We start from the raw sequence: 27,152 nt of genomic DNA on the forward strand, positions 1-27,152 counted from the left end.
TGTTAGAAATTCGCCAAAAACTGTAGCGGATCTTTTAATAATTTGAAATTTAAAATTAAATAATATGCATTCAACTTGCGTTATACATTTTATTTCAACCTTATGTTTACACAAAATGTTAACGATTTATTTTCTTACATTATAATATACAATATATTTTCAACTATTTCTATAGTTTTATATAATTTTCTATATTATCTTATAGGAAACGAGTTGTTTTTCATGTTGTAATATAAATTAATTGCAACAACTGTAGGTATCATTCATTATTAAATTTTAACATTATACATTACAAAAACTACTATTACAGAAATATTATATTTATTTTTCGTAAATAAGTTGGGTTTTAAAAGTATTTTGTTATGTTATTTGTGTACTCAAATGTTTGGAACTATTTATTTTCTTGCATTGTAAAACCTAGTATCACAGTAAAATACCCAAAATACCAAAAAAACGTGAAAATACAAAGCTAAAATATCATAGCTCCCAATTATATGACAAAAATAATTAAATTTAGATTTTTACATTATTGGATATCGATAAAAGTAGGAATTACCATCAAATTTGAAATGTATATTAATATACAACTATTCGAATATTCAAATCTTTAAAAATAATATATATATAATTATTGAAACATCGAGTTTCTACCGTGCAAGAATTAAATTAGGTCAAACATTTAAATATAAAAAAACTGCAAAACAGAATATGTGCCTAAAAACAACTCGTTTTCGATAAAAAAAAAATAAGTAATAAAACTACACAAAATTGTTTTTGTAAAATAGGAAGATTCATGTAATATTCAAAGTTTGTGATACTTATAAGTCCTTACTATTTGTTTAAATTACAATAGTCGCTGTGAAAACGATAAATGATCTTACAAAACTTGCCTTATCTCACTCCACCAAGCACCTGCACACAATACATTTATAGTTACTATAAAATAACGTTCTACAATACATTCAAACACAAGCATCAAAACAAAATTCGCTATAACAATTTTGCTCGTATTTTAATTTATTTACACTGCCTCAATCAAAGCATATAACAATTTACTTTCAATTAAAAAAACTACAATAAAACTATTCACGTTTTCTTGTAAAAATTGAAAATTCTTATTATGTTAAAACATAATAGATTATAATTAAAATCCATTAAACAAATGCTCTGAATAAGTTAGAAATTTGAAAGTGATTTTATCAGAGAGGACTAGTACAGTAGAGTATAGGCACAATGGAATCAAAGCATAGAGGGGACGGAGAGGTCACAGGTCTATTGGAATTATTATAAAATGCATAAAATCACTTTCAAATAAACGCTTTGATACTTTGACCCTTAAAATATTATTTGTAAATTTCAACTCGATCCGACTCGTTTTCTCAAAATTATAGCCAGTAAAAGTTCTAACTTTTAACATCGTATGTTTTTTTTCAAATTTTAACTGTGAGGTAGTAAAATATTTACAACATTAAACCCCTCTTTCCTCAAGTACCAAATAGATGGAATTTGTGATTTATAGAGTTGATACCCGAAGGAATTGGTCCAGTATTAAAAAAAATACAGTCTATAGACAAAAAAAAAAGCACACATAATTGTAAAACCAATAGCGTCTCTGCTCCACATCAAGGATAAAACATTTTTCTGGGTTTTTGCGTAAAAGACTTTAAAAGTGGTCAAATTATATGTTTTTGGGGTCGGCGATTGTGAATTTAATATCATTTTTCAATTTTACTCGGCCAAAAAAAACTAAGTAAAAACAACTTGACTTATTATTTTCGGTAAAAATGTCAGGGTTATTTGGAATATTCGACAATTATTTCATGCAACACTAACCAAAATTGTTTATTGCTAGCGAAATGTTTTTTCAGCCTTACGTGTTTTTTTAGAAACATGAATGTTCTGTTATTTTAAAAATAACATTGCCATTCGCGCCATACTTTAATAACTCTTTTTCTATAATATAGCTTGAATAACATTTGTTATAAAATGTAAATTATATTCATTTTAATGTTTTTCGATCCATTAGTTTCCAAAATAGTTAATTGTAAAGGTTTTTAAAAAGGAAAACTAAAAAGCTAGTACAGTGGGAACGGAGCATGGTGAGTCCATTGCATAGTGGGAACGGGGAGGTCACAGGTTTACAGGAATTTTTAAATCTGAGAGTGATAAAATCACATTCGAAAAAACGCTTTGATGCGAATCAGAAGTTAGTATTTTCGAGCCAGTACAGTCCAAACCAAGCACAGTGTAAACCAGCAAAGTTAGAAATGATTAAATTGTGGTGCTGTATTAACAAATAAGCATCGAAGCGTTACTTTGAAAGTGATTTTACCTTAGAGGCAGTGTTGAGAAAGTTCTTTTTTAAAAGAATCTCGTTCCGATCCCCGTTCATTTCTTAAAATAAGAACTCGTTCCAGATCCTAGTTCCTTATTCAAACAAGGAACTCGTTCCAGATCCAGTTCCTCTAAAAAAAGAATTCGTTCCACTTTTCGGTCCTTTTTTGTAACCAAGTTATTTAAAAATTTTTTGTTATTTTTAAGGTATATTTTAATCATCGTGTCAAGATATTACGTTTTTCGTTAAATAATTTATTTAATATCATTTAAAAATATACTAATATCAGAGTAATATATTTAATAATTAATAAATCAAATATTTTCTTTTTCCAATTCACACTTCATAGTTATAGGTATCTTAATACGTTAAAAATATGGGAAATGGAAAAATAAATTGATCCTACCTATTTCAAAAAAATAGTAAACATATTATTTTTTTTTTTATTAGAATTGAAATAATAATAATAGTTATAAAAATTGTTTTTAGTTGTTGAAAACTATAGGCTGGGGTATGCAGGAGTCGTTCCGTTGTCAATAGTCAACGTAAACCAACTAAAAATACCTTTATTTATAACGTCTAGAAACAAAGAAAACTACACTAAAATATGTTTTTAAATGTTTTAAGGAACTGTCATTTTCGTTCACGTTCCTCAAAAAAAATATTCGTTCATTTTCCTCGTTCCTTTAAAAATAAAGGAAGCAGTTTTGTTATATCAAATGCATTAACTATAATCTTATGGTGAATTAATTAACATTTAATTTAAATAAATGTGTCTATTATTTCTAAAATACCACACACAAAGGCTAAAGTAACAAAAAAAAAAAGGCACCTTCAATAAACTTGAACGAAACAGTATAATACGTAGAACAAATACATTTTGCTCCATTAATAAATTATTAATAATGACAAAGAACAATTACATTTTATTTGTTCCGGAACAAATATCAAAGGAACGAGTTCCAGGTAATTGTTCTGGAACAAATATCAAAGGAACGAGTTCCGGGTATTTGTTCCGGATCGAATATCTTGAGGAACGAGTTCCAAGTATTTGCTCCGGAACCAATATCTCGAGGAACGAATTCCGGATATTTGCTCAGGAACGAATATCTTGAGGAACGAGTTCCGGGTATTTGTTCCGGAACATAAAAGAGACATGAGTCAAATAGAAACGAAATCCGAACCCCTGATATTCTATACCTACAACTATTATAGTATTTTTTCGAAAGTTGAAATAGTGTCATATTATTAATTTGTATTTTAGTTATTAATTTTTATGTTAATACAAAATCAGAAAAAGAACAAAACTAATGCACCAATAAATACCGATTTTGAATTACAAGTGATTAAAAACCCTTCAACATTATCGTTGTCAATATAATAATTTGATTAAAATGTGTACAACATGTTACGGGAATAAAGATGGTACCTCGTAGAGATCTGTTTAACATAAATGTATATTATTTTTTTACGAAGAAAACTTTGTAAATAGTTTATTTACTTTTAATTTTCAGACATTAAGTGTGTATATTTTATTATTTTCACTTGATCAGATGGATATAAAAATTCAAAATAGACTGATTCAAGTTAGCTTGACACAATTAAATATTACCCAACTCGATTTTATGTTTGAAAAATAGTTCTAACGCGATTCTACGCAGTCCATGTTAATCTAGCCAGTTACATTAACTTTATTGGGCTAGATCGGTCCAGGTCGTGTAGAATCGGACCGCAAAATTTTTTAATTACTAACTTAACATTCTTCTACCTCGAAAAAAGTAGGAATTACAATCTAATTCGAAATGTATATTACTATTTAACTATTCGAATCCTTAAAAATGAAGTATTCTAATCCAAATTACAGCCCTATTGGATATCTTGTATTCTAGTTAACACATTTTATAATTATTGTGTTCATACATTTAGAGTCGCTTATTATCTTATATTACAATATAGTATAGGTTCAAACAAAAAACTTATTTTTCCCAAACAACAGAATAAAATCTTTAAAATATTTTACTGTATAGTGTATACATAACTGTTCTTATAATGTTAAAACTCAAAAATGTGTGCCAACAGTAAATAGTCATTTGTTTACACTTCAACAGGCATTGTGAAAAATACTGTATTTTATGTAGTTTAATTTATATGATTACTGATTAAACACATAAGAGCCCTTTACATGTAGCTAAATCACTTAAGAGGTGAAATAATATATTTTTATAGCTTTTAAAAAAAAAAATATTAAAATGTTTAATATTAATTAGAGCCGCTTTCAAGATAAATTCGAAGAGATAATCTATGCACTTAAAACCGGAGAGTAATTGCAGCAATTTTGTAGTGTCCATATTTTTATTTTTATTTCAACTACCAAAATGTTATAACTACAGTTAGTTGTATATTTCTTTTAGTCATACTATTAAATATTACATATGAAATTAATAGTAATTATTAATTAAAACTATAATATTAAATCGAAATCAGAACAAGTATTCGCTATAACTTGTGTAAAGTAGAGTTCTACTTTGCGTGATTGTTTGTTGAAACATATAAAGGCAAATAACAAAAAAAAATGTATTTAAAAAAAACAACATGATATCTGAGAAAATATATAAACAGTGACAATAAAAACTCCAATCGCACCTACGACTCACAGGCTGTAATGCAGGTGTTGTTGAAATTTGGTTCAGAGGCTCAACGAAAAATAATGTTATATTCAATAAAAATGTAGATTAATTTCATAGATACATTATTTCTACTGACCCCATAAATGTTTTATCAGCATTATAACGAATCATTTGTTGGAATTGAATAAACAATTTGGTCGTTTATTGTAAAAGTGGCGTTACCTTACATTTTTTAAATACATATACTTTGCTAATGGAGTCACGTTGAGTTATGTCTTTCCTAACAAAAGAGAAGCTACTCTAATAAAAGTAAAAATCAAAAAAACACTGATTGAATACTTGTATTTGTTCTTCTACACATTAATTCACAAAGAACTCGTTATTTAAAAATTCAATTATTACAGAGAAAAAATTCAACATCAACATTTTTTTTATTGTTTAAAATGGATGGTTTGTTAAAATGGATTATAACGGTTTCTGAATTATAATGTTTAGCGTTATTATAAATGTTAACAATGAACATGTGACTTACCAACGATTAAACAACCACAACATTGTTAAAGACATGTTTATGAACAATACACACAGTATCATGTATGAACAATACATTTTTATTACTAACGTTGATTATTAATAACACCATTAAACATTGAGTACGCGTCTCCATGCAGCTAATGCACCTTGGGTCTGGCCACCCATCAAAATACACATAATACGCTTAACTCTAAGCAATCTAACACGTATAATTGCCGTAGCCGTGTTGTTGTGTTGACAACACAATATCAACAAACAATAAAATGTTCGCTGTACCTTAGTGTACAAGATTGCTCATTAAATAATCTCAACAATGAACTCACCAAATGTGATGTCTTTCCTTTTTTTATACACGTCTTGCTTATTACTTTAACATTTGCCAATTTGTTGTATAATAATGACATAAATAAATTACAAAAATTGTAATGTACAATTCAATAATAAAATAACAAAAAACAAACAACATTATGTGATAAGTGCGGTTTTTTGACTGACTTGAACTACCCGTTCATCATAACAGCTCCGCATCGGACGTCCGGCTATTACGCTGACCCGCCGTTGCCAGTGTCGCCAATTGTTTTCGCCGACAATAAATTTAAACTTTATAGGTTTTATTTTGTTGATACGATTTTAAACGTTATCGATTTTTTCCGTTCAACGTTAAAAAGATTTAAAACGTTATTGAATTTTTTCGTTTAACGTTTATAGTATTTATAACGTTATTAATTATTGAGTTTAACGTTATGTATTTATTTTTATTTTGCATCTTTTAATTTTTTTGATAAAAGTAATAAAAGAACCTCCACTGTAATTTTTTTGTTAGCATCTAATACTTATTTTTATCATTTAATATCAACTCATATTTTCAAATACTTATTTTCGAAGTTACCATGTATTTTTTTAGGATAAACTAAAAACAATGACAACAAATTGTGTTTCTAAAAATAGGCCACCATCTACAATATTTAAAATCAATTTTTTTATACAATTTCCATCATAACTAAAATTTAAAAATAAATATTTGAGTAGCTAATAGTAGTTGAAAAAAAAATGTTCACATCACATTTGATTATTTATATTCTATAATTTGATTTTGTTTTCCTTAATACTTCAAATTTTAAGATCAATACTTTAAAATCTTAATATAGTTTTATACTTGAATGGACTCTATATTTTATAACAATAACCATTTTTAAGATTAGGATGAAATGTGACTAATAAAAGTTAAAACGGTTTTCCTAAGTCTAAATATAATGCATATGACAAAAAGTCAGAGTTGGCATATACTTTCTCGTTTTTTAATTTTTATAATATACAACTTTAAAGCTCTGTAGTGAATGAACTATACATAAAAGATAAAGTTCTGAAACTCTCCATTGCACTTCCACGTGCCAAAGGGATTTTAGGAGCCTAAACAACAAAATCCGTTAATCGGTTTTGGAGATCTGTAAATAGTAAGAAAAATAGCTTAAATTGACAATTTTTTTTAATTGTTAAAAACCTAAACAATTTGTTTAATTTTTAAATTCGTATTTTGAATCTTCTTGACAAGCCTTTCTAATGAGCTTTGAAACAACTTACTATATTTTAAAGTTAAAGGAAAGTTGAAAATTATGCGTTAAAAGATCGTAACACGCTGACTTTTTTCAAATTTAAATAATAACACATAAAAATGTTCTCGAATATTCTAGCTCACAATTTCCCGGTAAATCCTTTATATTATCAGATGTTATAACCGGAAAAAACCACTGCCGTGATAAACAACACCCTAGACCCGTTTCTATATAACTGGTATAGTAAAGTGATTCTACATTATTTTATCGCTCTACAGTTTACATCGAACAATAAAATTTACTGCAAAGATAAAAAAATTTCCCAACACGTAGTATTCATGTGTTGCGATTTCATACAAATTACACATACTTAATTATAGACCACAAAAAACCAAACATTTGATCATGTAGAGTCTATTTGGTGTCATTTAGTTTTTGGTACCTATAATAATATTTTTTTTTGCTACAACATTTTATATCGTTTATCCGTTATTGTTTTCGTTATGTTATTTGAATCTTTTCGTTTATCGTTTTTTTGATATGTTTAACGTTTTTATATTTTTCGTTTATCAAAACGTTTTGGTTATTGTTTTATTTTTAGAATAAGCGTTTAATGTTGTTCGTTATGTTTTTGGTTATCCATTTCAATCGTTTTTTGACAAGTTTAACGTTATAAAAACGTTTTCGAGCCCTGTGTAAATGGCTATATTACTACCATTTATCCTCAAACTAAATTTATGTTTTTACAATAATTATTTTATAAAAGCTATAATATTATTACATATTAATAATGTTTTTTTCCTAAATGGATATTGCTACATACAGATCTTATTAGTGTTTAATCAGCAGTTTTATGTATTCTATTATTTCACAGCGTCTGTTACAATGTAAACAAACGACAAAAGTATTTTAGTATCATAAAGTTTCAACATTATTATAGTTCTTTTACGAAAACATGTTTTTTTTGTAAATAAATGGCTAATACCTACCTCATACAATCTTTTAAGTTAACATTTAAAAAACTCAGATTTTACTAATATATGTATTTTTATGTTTTTATTATTGGTCAAAAACGTTGACAATACATTTATTATATAATATAGGTGATCAACTTATTGTGAACCAATTGTGAATAATTAACTTACACAATAATAAACTTATTGTAAATAACTATCTCACTGGGTTTAATTAATAATTTAATTTAATTTTCCATACAGTTTTTACACAATGTTATCTCAACTTCTTCCATTTTTTGTTTTGGTTTTTACCCCCTCCAAATTTAAATTTGTTGATAGCAACTTTTGAAACTAAAATAGTAACGCATACATTTCACTATCTTTTTTTTTGAGAATTCTGTATTAAAAAAATTAACTGGTCGATATAGAGTTTTGAATAAATATTGTTAAAGTTATAAGAGTTTAAAAGTTAGGATAAGAGGGGAAGTGCGGTTGGGAAATGCACACAGATAAAAATAATACTACACTCCACCCTTTCTCCTGCCAGTCAAAATTTGTATTGCATTATTCTCAATTTAAAAAGTTAATGAAATATATGCGCCACCATTTAAGTTTCAAAAGTTGCTATCAAAAAAACTAAGTTGGGAGGGTTTTTAAAAAAATATAAATAAATAAAAAATTGAGATCCCATTGCATGAAAACACTATTAAAAAAAAAAATCTTATTTAACCCAGTGAGATATTGAGTGGTTAACGATAAGTTGATAACCTTGTATTATCACATAACATAATTATATTAATAACGTTAGTTCATAAAAACACATGCAGAACCCTTATATGTTTAATCATTAACATAATATGCTATCAACTTGCGGTATAATTTTAAAAACAAGTTTCAGATCCAAAGCCCGAAATCTAGGTCCAAAATTGAGTACTTTCGCTCCTCATAGGAAAGTGGTTTATGATATTTTGGTGGAATTTACGAAACATGTGCAAATGATAAAAAAAAATATTCTACAAAAGTTTAAAGATATTTCGACTATATTACAAAAAGTTATAGCGTTTAAATGTTTAGCCCTATTAATATTAAGTTAATTGTATCTTTCATAAGCAACTTGTCTAAAATTAAACTTGCTAAAATTAGCATAACTCACAAAAAGTCATGACAGATTTTTACCTAAAATTACAAAAATAGAAATGTAAGGGCCGAAGGCAGACATTTATAGGCCACTTTACCCGGTTACCAATGGCTATTTACCGATTAGTCTGTGTTGTGTTATGATGTAGATAGCTCTACTGGAGGTGTAAGGGTTCAACTGATTAAAATCAGAGAGCTATGATTTGCGAAAATGTGTAGGTTGAGTACATATGTGGATGTGTAGAGAAACTTATAAACTAAAACAAATTGCCGACTCAATTAAATAATTAAAAATAATAATATTTTCAACAATAATTTGAAAATTATCTCGGTTATCGTTTGCACGAATTGTTTTGTAAGTTAAAAATTGTGTACATAGCCCTCCGCTGAGATTCCGCCTTTACTATTACTCATACTACTATAATATTAAGTAAATATAATATTATACTCTACTTGGTATTAAGCTTCAGAATATTGTAAATATGTTATTCATAACGAAAAATGACAAATTTTGCTTGTGTTAACAAATTTGCATAAACAATTCTGCAAAATAAAACTAGATTTTTATTGTTTCGGTCGGCAATATATAAGCTATTCGATCAGTCGTAAAAAAACCATTACAGCAGCCAGTATAACTATCATTGCACTTATTTGGTAAGTAATATACGAAATTGTTTTCTTATATTTACTGGTTTTATATATTTCCTAAGTATAGAATGTATTAAATGTATACGAAATAACACTTTTTAATATAATATGTACAATAAGTAAAATGGCTTGTTTTTTTTTTTACAAAGCTGGACGACTTGAGTGAAGGGGGCGACCAGTGACACTACTTTAGGTGTAAAAAATCACTTAGACTATTTAAATAATATTTTTAAAAATTATTTGAATACATTTTTAAACGAAGAACTTTTATTTAAATAATTTGTTATCTAGATGATTATTCAGATATATTTTAATAAAATTCTGGTTATAACTACGCATAGCATAGTACTATAGTAGGTACTGCAGGCGTTTATTTGAAAGTGATTTTATCCTAGTAAGTCAGTACAGTGAGGTCGAGGCATAATAGGATCAGAGCAGTAGGGACGGAGAGGTTACAGGTCACAGAAAAACAAAATGTATTTTTAAGTAGCAGATTTTGTTGTTATTGTACAGTAAAAATTTCAGTTCCCTAGATCTAACTTGAAAAATTGTTATTTAATCGCGGTTTTTAGATTTCAGACCACTGTGGTCTGTACGTATGTGTTAGCGAGTTAATGAAAAGCTAGTTAAAAGTTAATGAATTGTATATTTTAAAAGTTGTTATCAAAAAATATAACTATTTTATATAATAAGCTAGTGAATAATTCTAATGAATTGTCATAGTGTAAACATTTCTAATTTTTAAGTGTTATTACATTTATTTGATTTTATAGAAAATGGTTAACGATACTATATTCTTAGGCTACCAGAATGAATACATATAACGTGTTTAATGTAAGCAAACAAAATCTGCCTTGACATAATTAAGAGACCTCTACATCTGTGTAGTTTCCATCTAAAACAACTCTATTTAATTCAACCATATTCTGAAACGCGCGAAACGACAGTAAATTTTAAAGCTAGTAAACATACTTTGTCAATAATTGTTATTAAATATTTTCTGTAATCGTATCTCGTGGTTAAGTATTCTTTGAATCGATGTAAGACACCATGATTTTTTATCTGCATGGCTATAGCAGCAGAAGTTTAAACTTCACACCTGACTAATGTAAATAAGTAAACACAATGAAAAAAAAATAATCCTGCTTAAAGTTAAAGAATTTACATAGGGAAATCTGCAATAAATATTTAGATTTTATTTTAAGTATAAACGATCTAAACGCTTTAATGCCAATTTTTATCGTAGTCATTATTTACAAAAACAAAAAAAAAATTGTTCGTAGCTTCTTGCTGCTTTGTTTATGTTAAATGTTTCCATCTATACCACGTATATTGTAAATGGACATCTACATATTATAATATTATTTATTACTATATGTTGCTGGCCTAATACAAGTGATGTATAAAGTTATGAGATTTTATTGTACTTAGAATCTATGTGAATTGTTTTTTTAGTAGTTTAGTGTAGGACTTTAAGCACTTGTTTAGCTGTATACCATAGTATACTTATACCTATGATACTATTTGAGCTCCTCCTCCATACGTAGAAACTCTAATATTATGTTTACATACTGAACACAAAAAAACCATGTATTTTTAAAACAAGTGTTTTCCACTAGCTGAATCATAGCACCAGAAATTGTTAGATACTACTCATATTATTATTATTTAAGTACTTAAAAAATAGTTATCCAAAACTTGTTATCGGCCAGTCATTTTTAGTACAATATTATAAATTTAAAAACTTTTTTAGAAACGTGCTTTTCTAAAAATAGTAAAATGTGAACTAAAAAAAAAAAAAATTACTACAAGAACAATTTACCAGTCAATTGTAGCACATTTTATCTAAGATTTCAGTTACTTTGAAAACAACCGAAAATTAACTTCAATTTTAAATAATGTTAAACATATTTACTTTTTGACTAAAAAGAAAAGCATGGACCCTATCAACTAAGTCCCTAATAATTTTATCAGTTAACATTTTACTTAATGTTTTATATTGTAAGTTTTTTTGTAATTTAAATTTGATTTAATATTAGTGTGTGTCACATACATTTCATAATACTTTACTCATTGCATATTATAAATTTATCTATATTTATATTTTATTGTAAGTATACCTTCGTCTAATATAACATATTTTAATTTGTATTATTATTTGCAGACAAAAATGAAAGTAATCTATGTGTTAATGTACTGTGTTTTTTTAAACGTTTTGACAAATGCGGGTATGTAATTCGTTTTTACAAGTATCTACTTAAGGTATTTAGTTTAGATTTAAAAAAAATTAAACAATATTCAATATTCAACTTTTTTACAGATATAGCAGAAAAAAGAAAGATGCTTCATACTACAAGTCAGTACATTTTTTGTTTACAAAATATTATTTTAAGTTTTACGACTTACAGTTTTTATATATAATTTATTACAGACATACTCATCGAAATACATATTGGAAAAGGTAAGACATACTTAAAATGATTAATACTATGAATTGAATGGTTTTTTTTGTACTTGCCATTTGCCTGACTGTAAGGTAATTTATATTTATGAACTATAATCATATAAAAATGTTTTCATTTATTGGCCTTTGTGTGTATTGTATTTATAAAAATGGGGGTTTTCCGAAGATCTCTAGGAATTCTCAACAGTGGTGAAGTCGAGGTTTGATGAGGATAGTAAGCTTAAATAATGTAACATGTATTGAGAATATTTCTCAAAAGAGTCTCCCACTCGAAATATATGGTTACATTATAATAATTCAGTTTGTACAATATTATTGATAATCTAGAATAGATATTATAGAATAATTGTGTCATAAAATTCCAACATGGTTGAACACTTAAAGGATGGACATTGGACACTGATCAAAATTGACACGTTAAAGATACTTATCACACAAAAACGAGTCGGCCATCTTCCAAATATGCTATCACCAAGTAAATTATATATAACTATACATTATTATTTTTAGTTGTATATAGATATAATTTATTATGATTATAGCATATTTGGAACATGGCCGTCATTTTTTGTTTACATTGTTAAGTGACTCTTCTGCTTTAATCTATTCTGTGGTTAAATGGGCCACGTTAAACTCAAAATGTACTTCTGTTCAGAACATTTTTATACATATTATGTCGAATTAAAATTTCGAAATTTGATTTTTTTAATTTAATTAATTTATTTATTTCAGGGACCATTTGGAATATAATAAAACATTTTGCTTGTATTATTGATTTCTCAATGGGTAACTATTATTACACAACAAAATCGATTAAGTATGCTAGTAGAAGACATTTTTTGGAAATTATACAATAATTGCAAAAACAATTTATCGATGCAACTTTACGAGTGATATAAATATTAAATTTAAATCACTCAATATTTATTTGTAAATGTAACTTCATTATTATTATTAAACATGTAATTCTACCTTGACTTCCTCCTTTAAATTTATAATTGAACGTGAAATTAAGTCTAATATCATTTAAAAATACATTTTTATCAATTTTAATTTCAGATCAATTGACTTTTATGTTTGCAATACCTGGTAATAATTGAAAATATTTCAATATAGTTGTTGGTTATTCACAAGAATAAAACGATTCGTTTTAATTTCAGAAAAAAATTTTGATAACGACGGTGCTAAACGTAATTCATTTTTCATATTAGTAATATATTACACACGGTTTTTACACGAGTGTTTAAATTATGAGAAAAATCATATGCATATTAATTTTGCCATCAAAATAGACATATATAAAAATGCATTTTGTTTTTAATTTTAGAGCGTATGTTGGAGTTTGGTCTGCAACTAAAATTACTCGAAGACTCAGGTAATTATAAAATTCAACATATTTTTACAAACACTTTAAAAAACTTATAGTTAAATTTTAATTGTACTTAAAAACATTCAGTTTGAAATCATAGTCATAAACTAAATATTTTCAGCTTAGTGTTAATGATCATTTGATATCATTCTATTCATTTCGTTTACTCAAAACAGCTACTTGAAAATTATTTCAAGTGTTCTAAATTGAATGGATTGTTTATGGAAGGGGTTTAATCCAAAACTACTTTACCAATATATATATTATATATTTATGAGTCTTAACCGTATATAGCCACAGAAAATATTTATAAAAAATATCTAGTTATTTTTTCCGCTCAACGGAAATACATTGAATCGCGGAAATGCTTTAGCATTACGGGTCCGTATAACCATAACGATTGTTTTATTATGAGGTACAACTAATATCACCATACCTCTATCTTTATGATGATGACGCGAAATCGTAACACGATTTTTCCACGCAGATTTCGGAATGACCTATGACATAATAATATGTCATATTAATTAATGTTTCTATTACAGACCTTACTGAAGATGATGTAGCAGCTCAAGGTAATTACTAGGGGTTACGGTTTTAAACGGGTACCCGTGTTTGCTACCCGGGTATTAAGAAATTAAAAACCCGGGTACCCGGGTAATTAAAAAACCGGGTACCTGGGTAATTAAAAATACCTTACTGAAGATGATTTAGCAGCTCTAGGTAATTACGCATTATCCGACAGTTGTAAATAGCGCTTAAAATCTAGATGGTCATTCGAAATTTATTTTAAGTCAATCCAGGTTTCCGTAACGTAATGAGAATAAACTGTTAGAATGAAAACGTTCATTTTACAAGCTTATAATAAACTAAACATAACATTATACAAATATTTGTTCGACCACCTTACGTTCATTTATACGCTATATATTTTAACGTTCAAAAACCTTTACCTCCAACCGAACACAAAAAATTGTACTTTCATTGAACTTTTAAACTTAGAACGTTACACGTTTTAACATCAAATCCCGTTACCCTATTTACACAAATTTAATAAACAAATCATTTTTATACGTTCAGTTCAGTTAAACGATTTTTGAAGTTAAAACGTATGACCGTCATAGGTCTTCAAAATCCCTAAAGAAGAAGAATAAAAACTAATATCAGCTAGTTTAATGGCTTGTATTCACTAGTCGAAATTTGTGTGTGATATTTATTTCTATTGACACTTTAACTGTCAGTGAAAAATCATGCAAGTAATTGTAGTTGCCGTGTATCTTCTTACTATAATAAAATATCGCACAAAGTATTAATTAAACTGCTACTCATTAAAGTTTCTACTTTTTCTTCATTTTGGTCACTGTAACCAGCTAGATTTTTGTTTTATTTAAATAACACACTAGTCGAATAAAATATTATTTGGTTAAAAAATAATAGATTTTTCGAATAACCATTTTTTAAATAGACACCATGTAAACGTATAATTCCAATAAAAACATATTTTAACGATTTGTGTAATTGTTTAACTTGTGTTTTTAAAATAATGTAGTTTGTAATTTTGAAATTTCACCGTGTTTACTGAAGTTACAGAGTTATTTATACTTTGTTTAACACATTTATTGAATTTATCAGCTCGTAGTGATAAATCTATACAAGATCTTGGAGATGCACGAAGAAAAATGTTAGACCCAGTTTTAGCATTGTTAATAATCAATATTATGAGCAGTAAGTAATAAACTAATAAAAAAACTAGTTGTGTCACGGAAAATTGCATAGTCGGACCAACAAACATTACAGTTAACACTTTAAAGTTAAAATAACAACATAAATAAATCGTCCAACTAATTTTCTAATGAATGAAACTACAAGTTAGTTCAAAAAGTTATTTAATACTTATTCCACCGTTACAGTTTTTTATTAGGTTAATTATCCGTACCTTAGAGCAAAAGTGTATTTAGTAAAAAATTTCTATATTCCGGGTTTTTGATTCACCTAAATTTAAATTGCAAACTCTATTTACTGTTTTATATGACGTATGGACTCTTAGATGAGTTTATCTAAGTTCATTTATTTTATTTAATTAGTGAGTTACTTATTCATTAGAGGTTTAGAGGTGGACGTTAAAGAAAAAAACGAGTGCCAAGGATGTAAGTGAAAATAATAGAGGAAATGCATGATACAAGAGTAAAGAGTGTGTGTGTGTGGAGAAATGGAATATTTTAGTCAAAAGATATACAGCGGGAGGTGCCTTTGTGTATGATGTTTACGGAGGACGTTGTGGGAAAGTCCGAAACAATTGGCTGAGAGACTTGAAAAGTGAAGAGAAGCGATTGAAGACAAAGGACTAAGGATTAGCCGGAGTAAAACGGTGACAATCTTGTTTAATTTTGGAGAATGTTATAGGGTAAAACAGGTAATGCAGTTGGATGATGATGAAGTGTGTGAATTTGTAGGTTTAGGAAAAAAAAAGTTTGTTATTATTAATTTATTAATAAATAATTTAATTTTTCTCTCTCCTGTAAAATTAACATTTTGTGACCCAATACACTTTTTCTCTTGAGTGATGATATAAGATTAGCTTTAATTTTAGTTAGTCCAAATATGTATTATTTTGTCAGTACAGCAAGCTGAATTTGGCTAACTTTTGAAAACTTTTTTTTAGACCCAAGGAGTCACAGAATTGATTTTGAGTACACATGTCGAATCATAGGATTGTTCTGGAGTACAAGAATTCCAGCAAGTTACATAAACACTGCAATTGTTTCAGATGACGAGACTTGTGTCATACGCCATGGAAGGTTAGACAGGAAGTCATTCAAACGCTTTGGGCTTGATATACATTATGTAGACAACGACGACCATAGCGATACAGGAAACAGCATAGTTCGTGATTTAACGATATTATGAGCATAAATATTTTCTATTTTCTCAGGTTTATTTTAATAAATGATACATAAATTATAATGTACATCTGTTATTATATTTAAATTTTTTTTTGCGTGCCTCACTTATATCAAAATTGTTAAATAATTTAACCTTCTGCAAAATAAAACGATTTTACTCGCTATTATAAACTATTTGATTTATTTCAGTCATAATTTGTATTGGCTTAATATACAGGCTTTTTAGGGCCTTTGTCGGGACCACTACTCCTCTCCGTCCACCCCATCTGCCGACATTGCTTCACAATTATTTAATCTTAGTAATTTTAAGTCCTTACATTTTTTTTTTAGTATATCCATTTTGTCACTTCTCGGACCATTTGCTTGTAATAACAAAAAATTAAAAGAAGTGAGAAAAGTAATATCGATGTCTGTGGAATGAGGTACATTTGAGTGTATTGATCAGTTATACGTTAAAACGTTTCATTTGAGTTTTTCCGTTTTGTTTGTTAAATGTTTATTTATTACATATAATATTATTTCCATTGTTTTAAATACACATGAGTCTACTATATGAATTCTCCAAGAAGAAAGTCAACACTTTTTATGAATCAATAATTTAAATAACACACTTTATTCATCACAGTACACATATCAACACCTCTCGTGTAGACCGTCACATAAGGACTAGCTGGGTTACGACCATGAAATGACATGGGTAGAACCGGTGGGTTAGATAGTGTAGCCAACGTTGCTAACACCACATGCCTTGTTCTGGTCCAGTGACGGTCTTGGAGTAGTAGCTCTTCGTTGACAAGGTTAATTTATTTTTTTAATAAATAAAAGAAGTACACTTATGCTTGCTTTATAAATATTAGCTGGTAGGCGACCGGGTAGCTCACAGATAGTAGCTGGTAGTTGGCCGGATAGGTCACAGATTCTGAGTGGTAGATCAGTGTCTAGCTGTTAGTTTAGCTATCTGTCAGGTCAGAAACCATCTACCTATTAATAAAGTGAGTGTCCGGTGCTATTTACTTTACGGGCTTGGAAGCAATGATTTAAAAAAAAATGAAACGTCTAGAGGTTAGTGTCCAGACCTCCGCCGCCTCGGGCGTATGGGTCACAGATTCCGAGTACTGTATGCTAGTACGGTTATTCCGGCACTGCGTTTTAAATTAACGTCGTTATAATTCATAGTACCTTTATCTAATAAATCAGAATTCATATCAAGTTTCGAAAAACTATTTCGCAAGCTAAGTACGGATTAAGTGTAGTGTCAGTCTAGATATCTGTCAGGTCAGAAACGACCTACTAAAAAAGCCAGTTTCTGGTGCTTCTTGCTTGAAGACTAGCGTTACGTATCAGCAGTTCCTATATATATATATATATAAATCGTGGGGATTGTCCACCATACGCGAGTGCCCCACGGGCACTACATGTTACTCGTGTAAATTGCGTTTCACAATAAACGTCACGAACATTATTACTTATATAAATCTAAATGTGTTTATACAATGTAATCTCAATTTTTCACATTTTTTTTTAACTTTTGCAATTTTTAAAACTTGAATTGTAATGTATACATTTTATTAACTTTTTAAATAAAAAATAATGTACTCAACAATTTGACTGGTCGAAATGGTAATTTTTAAAGTTATACGATGAATACAAATTAAGATGGGAAGGGAAGTGCAGTTGAAAAGTGTGCGTGGATAAAAATAATTGTAACTTCAATAACTTCAAAAATAGTTATCATAGTTGTTATCAAAAAACGGTAAGAGAAGGGTAAAAACAATACAAATTATGAAAAATTAATTTCACATTGTATAAACACACTATGAAAAAACAAAAAAAATGTATAAATCATTCATATTTTAAGAAAAATTGTCGTGGCCGTAGACGTTCGGAGTAATTAAACCCTTAGTAATAATTAAAATAACAACACTTGTTTACGTTAGTCACCGTTTATTCTATTACGCTATAGTACTACACGACAATAATAATACTATTGATGCACGGCGGTCCGGTGACGGCCGTATTTATGTTACCGGCGGCGGTCAACATTGCTGATAAGCTGCGCCGGGGTTTTGCTTAATGGGCAATTAGGGAAGCACGGCCCGGCCGGGTATTGTCATCGCGGTCCGGGTAATAGTCCAGACCGCGGTGATGGCAATACCCGACCGTGTCATTCTCCCCCCCAATGGCCCATTAAGCATCCCCAAGGCAGCTTACTCAGACGGCTATTGCTGAACGGGCTCGGGTGACGTCAGCGGCGTGTAGTAAAGGTCCTGGAGGAACTCCACATCCGGCAGGTCGTAGTTCTGGGCCCCGAGGATATCGTCCATGAGATCCAACTGCCCGACGGCTAGTTGGAGCGTGTCGTCGGGGTCCACCTCCATTGCCACCTCCCTCGTTCCCGATTCATCGGCGACATCGAGTGTGAGGTCGATCGTTGCCACTGCCGTGACCGCTGTCGTCGCCGTCGCCGCTGTCGCCGTCGCCGCTGTCGCCGTCGTCGCTGCTGTCGTCGTCGTCGCTGCTGTTGCCGTCATCGCCGCTGTTGCCGCTGTGAACGGAACGCTCTGCGGCTTGCAGTGACGCAGTCGCCGTTCCTCCTCACGTTCCAGCTGCGCATGATACGCATTCCGGGTAACGATTTTTGGAGAGGTACTGGTTCCCGGGGCAGTTAACGGCCTTGTTGTTGAGTGGGGCCTCCGGAAGTAATTATCTTCCGGTGGCGTGGCCACTTTCTTGGGGGGTGGGGCCGAGTGGGTACGGACGGTCTTACCCGTATCGGCTCCCATCCTTCCTCTCGTCCCTACTTGAACCTGGCCAGGCCGTCCCAGCGCTCTCGGCGCCGGTCTTTGGTCTACCTTACCTGGGGCCTCTGCTCTTAGGCGTACTAGGGGGGGCATTCCAGCTGTGCCGGGTGTTGAGCTTGCCCCGCTAGTCCTAAGATCAGCCTTACTATTACCTTTTCTTACCTGTGAGGTCACTTCAGACTTTCCGGGTCGTGACCTCTCCTTTGTCCGGGTGCCCAATAACCATCCTCGATGGTGTAGTTCACGAGCCACCGGATCGTCCCGTATTTCAGAGAGGGTCGCCTTCTTCGCCCACTCCAAGGTTATCACCGGTGGTAGATACGTCTGAGTAGACGTATCGACCACCGGCTTCCTCGGGGGGTTCGGAAGTGACCCCTCCTCGCTCCTTTCGTCAGATCCTCTCATCCGGCGGATGGCCACCTGCAGGCCCGCGATGGCGTCCTTGTGACCCTTTATCCACCCCTCCATCTGGTGGACTACGGATTTGACGGTTGTCGCTGGAGGGCGAAAGCGCTTGCCGCTTCGGCCGCCTTCTTCTCGTACTCGTTTCACTGGGGGTTGCGACATCTGAAATTAGCGTAGGGTAATTGGTCACATAAGCGGGTTTTAGTGCGGAGCAGTGAACTTTTATGACCGGCTTAGTTTCCGTGAAGAAAACACCATTCCCCAAGGAACTTCCCAGTCTCACTGGTCCTATCCACTTAGACGCAAACCCCGCGTGAAATCCCTTTGCTGCGTTTGAGAGTGGGTGACTGCGGTAGTACACCCAATCTCCTATCGAGAACCTGTCTAGGGTTTTCCCTACCTGTTTGTCATTAGGGGTCCCTATCACTACCCTAGCGCGTTTCCTCCTAAGTTCGGCTTCTACGGGTAATTCGATTCTGGATCCTAATAGGATCCAGTCACCCGGCGCTTTGGCTTCCCTTCCTAGAACTAGCTGAGAGGGGGTATAGCCAGTTTTCGAGTTTTTTCGATTCCGTATCGCGAACAGTAAAGAGGGTAAACACGTATCCCATAGACGATGTGGTTTATCACGCAGTTGAGCTCGCAGACCTTTTTTTAGCTCCTGGTTCCGTCTCTCCACTGGGTTTGCTCGTGGGTGGTAGACCGGAGTGGTCCACCCTTCTGTTCCCCAGTGGTTCAGCGCCTGTTTCATTGCCTTTGACACAAATTGGGGGCCGTTGTCTGATAGTAGTACGCGGGGGAACCCAAAACGTGGAAATACCTCGCGCTCCAACGCGTCTATAATCACCCGAGTTGTTGCGGTTCCAATGGGGAAAGCCTCTACCCATCGGCTAAAGCAATCCGTTACGACGAGTATAAACGTTTTACCCCGAGCTGATCGGGGGTAAGGCCCCATAAGGTCAATGCTCAGGACTTCCCAAGGCTGCCGCGGTACTCGTGTTGATATCGCATCTTCCGGTTTCCTGTTGAGTGGTTTTGTACAAGCACATACTCGACATTCCCGGACGTATTGCAATACCATCTCCCGCATCCCTTTCCAGTAGAAGCGGTTTTGTATGGCCCTCCAGGTTTCTTTCCAACCCGGGTGCGAGGCAGTCTCATGATCGTGATATCTCCATAGTATCCGTTCCTGTTTATTGGCGGGTATTACTATGGCTATGATATCATCGCCCTCATCTCGTGGAGTTATCCGGTACACCAAGTCCTTTTCGAGTCGAAATGGTTGTTCTCTGGTGTCTTGCTTGGTCATCTGTATCAGATTTTGAATGTCTGGGTCATTCCGTTGCCATTCGGTGATCTCCTGCAGTGTAAGGTGATCGGTAAAGTCGTGTCCGGATATCTTGAACAGCTCGTCCTTATGTGTTGCTGGTTTGTCCCCAAGCGGTGGTTCAATGAGGTTGTTTTCAAGTTGTTCCTCGTCCACCGTTGGTCCATCTGCCGGATTTCTTGATAGTGCGTCTGCAGCTTCATTTTGGGTTCCGGGCACATGTTTAATATCGAAAGTGTAAGTTCCAAGGGTAAGTGCCCATCGGGTTAGCTTACTATTATTATCCCGTGCCGTCTGTAACCACTTTAATGCCGCACTATCTGTAAGCAATTCGAATTTCCTGGCTTCCAGATAAGGACGGAACTTATCAACCGCAAAAATGATAGCTAAGCACTCCCTCTCCACTGCTGAGTAACGGGTTTGTGCTGAGTTCAATTTCTTACTCACGTGACTGATGACCCTTTTCTCATGTGGCTGTGTCCCGCGTTGATACAGTATGGCACCAACGCCCACCTCACTTGCATCCGTTTGTACGCAAAACGGTTTTGAATAGTCCGGAGGGCTGAGTTTTGGTGCTGATACTAATGCTAACTTTACCCGCTCGAATGAGTCCTGTTCCAAATTCGTCCAGTGCCACTTGACCCCTTTGGCTAACAGGTTCGTTAACGGTGTTGTGAGTTCCGTGTATCGGTTTACAAACTGGCTGTACCATCCGCAAACTCCCAGAAAACGCTGAAGCTCCTTCAGTCGTTTTGGTGTGGGAAAGCGGCTAATGATATCCAATTTTCCGATTTCCGTGTCGATTCCTTGACCATCGATCATATGTCCAAGGAAGTTTATATTTCGCGTTCCAAATTTGCACTTTTTTGGTTGGCACGTTAGTCCAAATTTGGCTAGGCGCTCTAGTACCTTGTGTAAGTGGTAGAGATGATCCTTGTTGGTTTTTGAGAAGACCACAATATCATCCAAGTACACTCGTACAAACTGTCCCACATAACCTCGGAATACTTCATCCACTAGGCGACAGAATGTGGCTGGAGAGTTGCGCAGTCCGAACGGCATAACCCGAAATTGATAAAGACCGTTATCAGTACGAAATGCGGTAAGTGGACGCGCTTCTGGACTCAAGCTCACTTGCCAATAACCGGACTTTAGGTCCAATGTGCTAAACACTTCGGCTCCTCCCATTGTCCGGATCAATTCGTGCAAGTTTGGCATAGGGTATGCGTCGGGCTCGGTTTGGAGGTTTAAGCGCCTGTAATCCACGCAAAACCGATGTGTACCGTCCTTCTTAGTTGCTAGTACTACAGGGGCGGCCCACGGCGATATGCTTGGTTCTACAAAGCCCTGTTCCTCCATTTCCTTGACCGTGTCGTTGATCTTTACCCTCTTGTCCTTGGTGTATGGATACGGGTTTAGTGCTACGGGTTTTGGGTCGTTTAAACGTATCTCGTGCTCTACTATCCGTGTCCGACCAACTTGTCCACTGAATACTGTAGGGTACTGTGTTAACACATTCCTTAGTTGTTCACCAATATAGCCTACCGGTAGTTCCACCTCTGTCAGGTCTACCGGCTTAAGCGTATTTTCTTCTGTCTTCTGGGGCCGTCGCCAACTGATAGTCTTCCTCTGGTCGTTGCCCAGATGAATAGTACCAGCGCTGTAGTCCCATGAAGCACCTTGTTCCACTAGGAAGTCGTGGCCCAGCAACACGTCCGTTGTGAGCTGATCTAACACTGCCGCCATGATTCTAACTTCCAGTCCCGATATTTTTGCATGGAGCTCACAGTAGCCGTTCACGTTGATGACTCTTCCGTCAGCCATACGGGCTACTACTTCCGGTCCTGATATCGGATTCCCATATTTTTCGGCAACCCATTTCCGTACATAAGTCCGTCCAGCTTGAGAGTCCAGTAGTGCCACCACTTCGCCTGACGGGAACTCCAATTCCACTGCCGGTGTTGGCATTACACTCCTGTCGGTCTGGTTACGCTCTTCCTCTTGAACCGGTCCGTCGATCACCATCAAGTTCTTGAGTTTTTCGCTCGGCTCGCTTACTTCAGCGTCGCCGGTTAACTCCTCTGTTTGGTGTCGTTGAGCATCAAGAGTAGCGTTGACATGTGTGGCAAATTGTTGTCGTAATTCATATAAAGAATCGGTTTCTGAATCGCGTCGGGTTCGTGATATAACCACTTCCGTCGGTATGTCCGTTTTGTTCATATTAAGTAGGTCTAGTAGGGGGGTATTTACCATTTTTTCGGGTTTGCGCGCCAGCTTTTCGCCCTCTTTTACAGAGTCGCGTTTAAGGGACGCCCCAAAGAGTGGTTTTACCGGTACTTCCGAAGATTCGGGTTTTTCCCGGGTATTTCCCTGCCTACTGGGTTTTTCCCTATCAATTTTTTGACCGGAGTGGGTTTCCCTCACCCGGTCTTCTGCGCGTTTCCCGACGGCTTTGTCGGTTTTCCACAGCCCCTACTGAAATGTGGGCCACCACAGCGCCAGCATTCAATCGGTTTTTTCCGTGGGTTATTGCGCGCGGTCGACTCCGGAGCCGTATGTTTCACGTACGGGGGTTTTTCCGGTTCGCGACTCACCTCGATTTTTGTCGCTAACGCCCTTAGCTCTAAAAATGACTGCGGTGCGTTTACACGAACGAGAGCCTGATACTCAGCGCGCATTAAGTCGGATACCGTTTCAACTGCCTCTAATTCGGATAAGCCACAATCGCGGCGCCGAAACAGTTGAAATTTTTCTAACACAAAATCGCGCAAAGACTGAGTCGGGTTTTGTTTCCAACTTAACAGTTCTGTGCGGATTTGTTTCCTTATCCCGTGGCCGTCGAATTGTTCCAAAAACTCGGTTTTAAATTCGGGCCATGAGGGGTCTAGAGCGCGCAGTGTTCCCCACCAAGTGCCTGCGCTGCCTTTTAACTGTGGGGTTAACACTTTTACCCATTTTTCGTTGGGCACATCAGCTTCGACGAGTACGCTAGCGGCGGCGCTCAAAAACCGTTTGGGGTCCTCAACTTTCTTTCCGCTAAACTCGGGTAAAGAATTTCGGACAACATCTATTTTATATTGCGGTAATAAAAACGAATTTTGATGAGCCGTGCTATTTAGCCCGTGCTTATTAAAAATTATTCCCTCTCCAAAAGTTACATTCGGTTGACCACTCGGACGCCCATAGTTATTTTTTACCATTCCACTTATGTTGTGTTGTGGTTCTTGATAAAAAAAATTATTCGAGCTCTGTCCGGTGGTTCCGTTTATAAAATTAATCGGGTTGGGGAATAAAATTTCATTATATTCGGTTCCTAAACCAACACTTTTATTTTTAACCGGTTCAAAATTTGAGGAGGCAGTAGGCGGGTCTATTCCGTTTTTTGAACAAGACGGGTACATAGACGAGTGGCTGACTGTCTCCTGATTTATTCCGTCATTTTGGTGTGGTTTAGGGTAAGACAAAGATTGCGCGTGTTTAGACAACGTTATATTTTCCGTCGGTTGGTCCGTTTCCGTTGCAAACGGTTTTAGGAGTCCATAGTCGGCTAAAATATTTTCTAATCGACCTATTCTCCCAATTAACAAATTAAATTGTTTTAGTCGGTTTTGAATAATGTCGATGTCCGTGTCTAAACCTACTACGCGGTCGGATATCGTGTCAAAACCGTTTTCCAGTGTGCCTAGACGGTTTTCCATTTCGGGGCCGTCTAACAGACGTCGAGTTTCCTTGACGTTGTCACTTATACCGTTTTGGTTTTTACCGTCATCATTGGCGTCACTAATGGACTGGTTTTTGACACTATCCAACTTAAATATTACATTGGCGGGCTCAACTTTCTCTACGTTCAACAAGTGACTTTCCAACATGATTAGCAAGTCGGCTTTAGTCCCTTGCGTCTGTAGATTCCGTTTCCGCGCTTCATTTTTTAATTCATCGATATTAAGCTCCATTAAATATTTGTTTGCCATTTCGGGTTTATATCCAAACTAAAGCACAACAAATAAAAAAAACAAAATTTATATGTATATATAATATTTATATATTGAGCGCTATCGTACCGAGAATTAACTAACGGGGGATTTTTTTTTTCAACACAAAAAAAAAAATAAAAAATAGTAATGCTACTATACTGCGATATATTAATGCGTACACCCGTTCACTGCGCCGCTTAAAATTATTTATTTAATTTTTTTTTCACTTAAAAAAAAAATTTTTTGGTCGTGGAAAAAAACAATTGTACTAAATAAAATGTTGTACTTACGGTTTTTTTTTCTCAAGATTTGTAAAACTACCAACTGCGCCAATTGTCGTGGCCGTAGACGTTCGGAGTAATTAAACCCTTAGTAATAATTAAAATAACAACACTTGTTTACGTTAGTCACCGTTTATTCTATTACGCTATAGTACTACACGACAATAATAATACTATTGATGCACGGCGGTCCGGTGACGGCCGTATTTATGTTACCGGCGGCGGTCAACATTGCTGATAAGCTGCGCCGGGGTTTTGCTTAATGGGCAATTAGGGAAGCACGGCCCGGCCGGGTATTGTCATCGCGGTCCGGGTAATAGTCCAGACCGCGGTGATGGCAATACCCGACCGTGTCAAAATGAGTGTCTTATATCACATGGATCACTCTGTATACAAACACTTATTGAGTTAGTTGTATTTATAGGAATAATTTTTTTTATGAATTACTATTGATAGACATGGAGACAGACAGCACAAGAAATGAGACTGGAAGAACTGTACGACAAAAATTTCACCTATAAAGCTATACAAGTTATTTACAAGAAATGTTAACGCCAATCAACGTTTCGAGCATAGGTTGGTTCTTTGAGAAATATGAAAATATTTTTTATTCAAATGAAACCGACAAACGAAAACATAATATTGGTACATAAACCTTATCAGCAATTCAATACTTTATATATTTGAACTAAATACATATATGATTACGCAACTTCAACAGAAAATTTAGATTAAACAACTTTTTATTTTTTTTATTATATTTGAATTGTTTCAACATAATCTTGTTTTTACAATATAAAATTAAACAACTTAAGCTCACTTTACTTCATAGCCTGTTTTTAATAATTAACTTACTCACTTTACTTCATAGCCTGTTTTTAATAATTAACTTAATCAGTACCTAGGTATATTTATGCATTTAAATCCTAACATTTAATATATTTTATTATCAATTTTTTTTTTTTTTATCACAAATTCTGTAATTCTCTCTCTATATATATATTATATTATTATTCATAACAATAACTTACAATTATTATATTCTAATTAATCATCATCATATTAACAATTAAGTCTTTATTATCTTAACTATTATATTTAGATAATAAAACAATGCGCTACTCGTACATTGAATCTCGAAGGCAAAGATATAGCATACATATATATTACAATTTTGTACATAGTTAAAAATAATAAGCCAAGCCGTTTAAATTTAGTAGGAATTCATCAAAGCCAAGTGTAATTAGTTGGGATGACTCGGAAATTATAATTTTCCGAGACAAAAAGTTCTGCTTTACTCTTTCAGTTTCAGCATCTCTACCTCCTCTATTTTAATAAACTGTTACGTTGCTTAGTAATAGTTGAACCAAGGAAACCCTCCAAATGTATTCTCGAGTGTACTAATTGCCAAAAAGGCTTGTATACAACAAAAGTATACCACTTATTAACTAGGTGTGTTAAACGCCCGGGAAACCCACTCATATGTCAGAAATCAAAAGAAGTTTCTTTGAATTCGTTAATTGTGAAAACACCCATCCAGCTCCAGATCTCAATAATATTTTTTTATTAAATTAGAACGTCAACGGACTAAAAAAAAATAATAAACTGGTATTAAAGGTGTATATTAGAAGTATGGCCCGCTTCCTGTTTGTCAGCATAATAGAGCAACGACGCGACGGAATAAGAAATGTGTAAACCGTGCGGCGTCCTTTCGTCGATTCAACGAAGACCAGGCGGCGGCAACTATGATACTGGATGCCGCGCTGGACGGTGTTAATCGGCCATGAGACCCTGGTACCATTTTCGAGACCCTCGGATAGGACCTACGATGCGTCGAG

At 33.6% G+C, this 27,152-nt stretch overlaps 1 protein-coding gene and 1 long non-coding RNA gene across 12 annotated transcripts in view; one reads left to right on the forward strand and one right to left on the reverse strand.

The window, feature by feature from the left end:
* The window catches only part of LOC126839697 (uncharacterized), a 145,329-nt gene that overhangs the window by 48,057 nt on the left and 70,120 nt on the right, over positions 1-27,152 (forward strand). For 2 of the 9 annotated variants that reach the window (XM_050575113.1, XM_050575111.1), the window contains exons 7-11: positions 13,415-13,444; positions 13,582-13,629; positions 14,169-14,198; positions 15,256-15,348; positions 16,286-16,555. In XM_050575113.1, the coding sequence (XP_050431070.1) occupies positions 13,415-13,444; positions 13,582-13,629; positions 14,169-14,198; positions 15,256-15,348; positions 16,286-16,530 (446 nt within the window). In that variant the 3' untranslated portion in view covers positions 16,531-16,555. Of the gene's footprint in view, positions 1-9,713; positions 9,797-11,954; positions 12,019-12,110; positions 12,147-12,221; positions 12,252-12,986; positions 13,041-13,313; positions 13,344-13,414; positions 13,445-13,581; positions 13,630-14,168; positions 14,199-15,255; positions 15,349-16,285; positions 16,684-27,152 lie in introns of those variants that run through there. The other 7 variants (XM_050575115.1, XM_050575116.1, XM_050575117.1 and 4 more) reach the window with 7 other exon arrangements.
* LOC126839698 (uncharacterized) overlaps positions 1-27,152 on the reverse strand; it is a 114,151-nt gene that overhangs the window by 5,289 nt on the left and 81,710 nt on the right. The gene's annotated exons all lie outside the window — the stretch shown is intronic.

This window comes from Adelges cooleyi, unplaced genomic scaffold, assembly GCF_023614345.1.
Source record: "Adelges cooleyi isolate 19-005CV unplaced genomic scaffold, UGA_ACOO_1.1 ACOO_flye_CR_arks_rails_tigmint_CR_PRNA_307, whole genome shotgun sequence".
Taxonomy (NCBI): domain Eukaryota; kingdom Metazoa; phylum Arthropoda; class Insecta; order Hemiptera; family Adelgidae; genus Adelges; species Adelges cooleyi.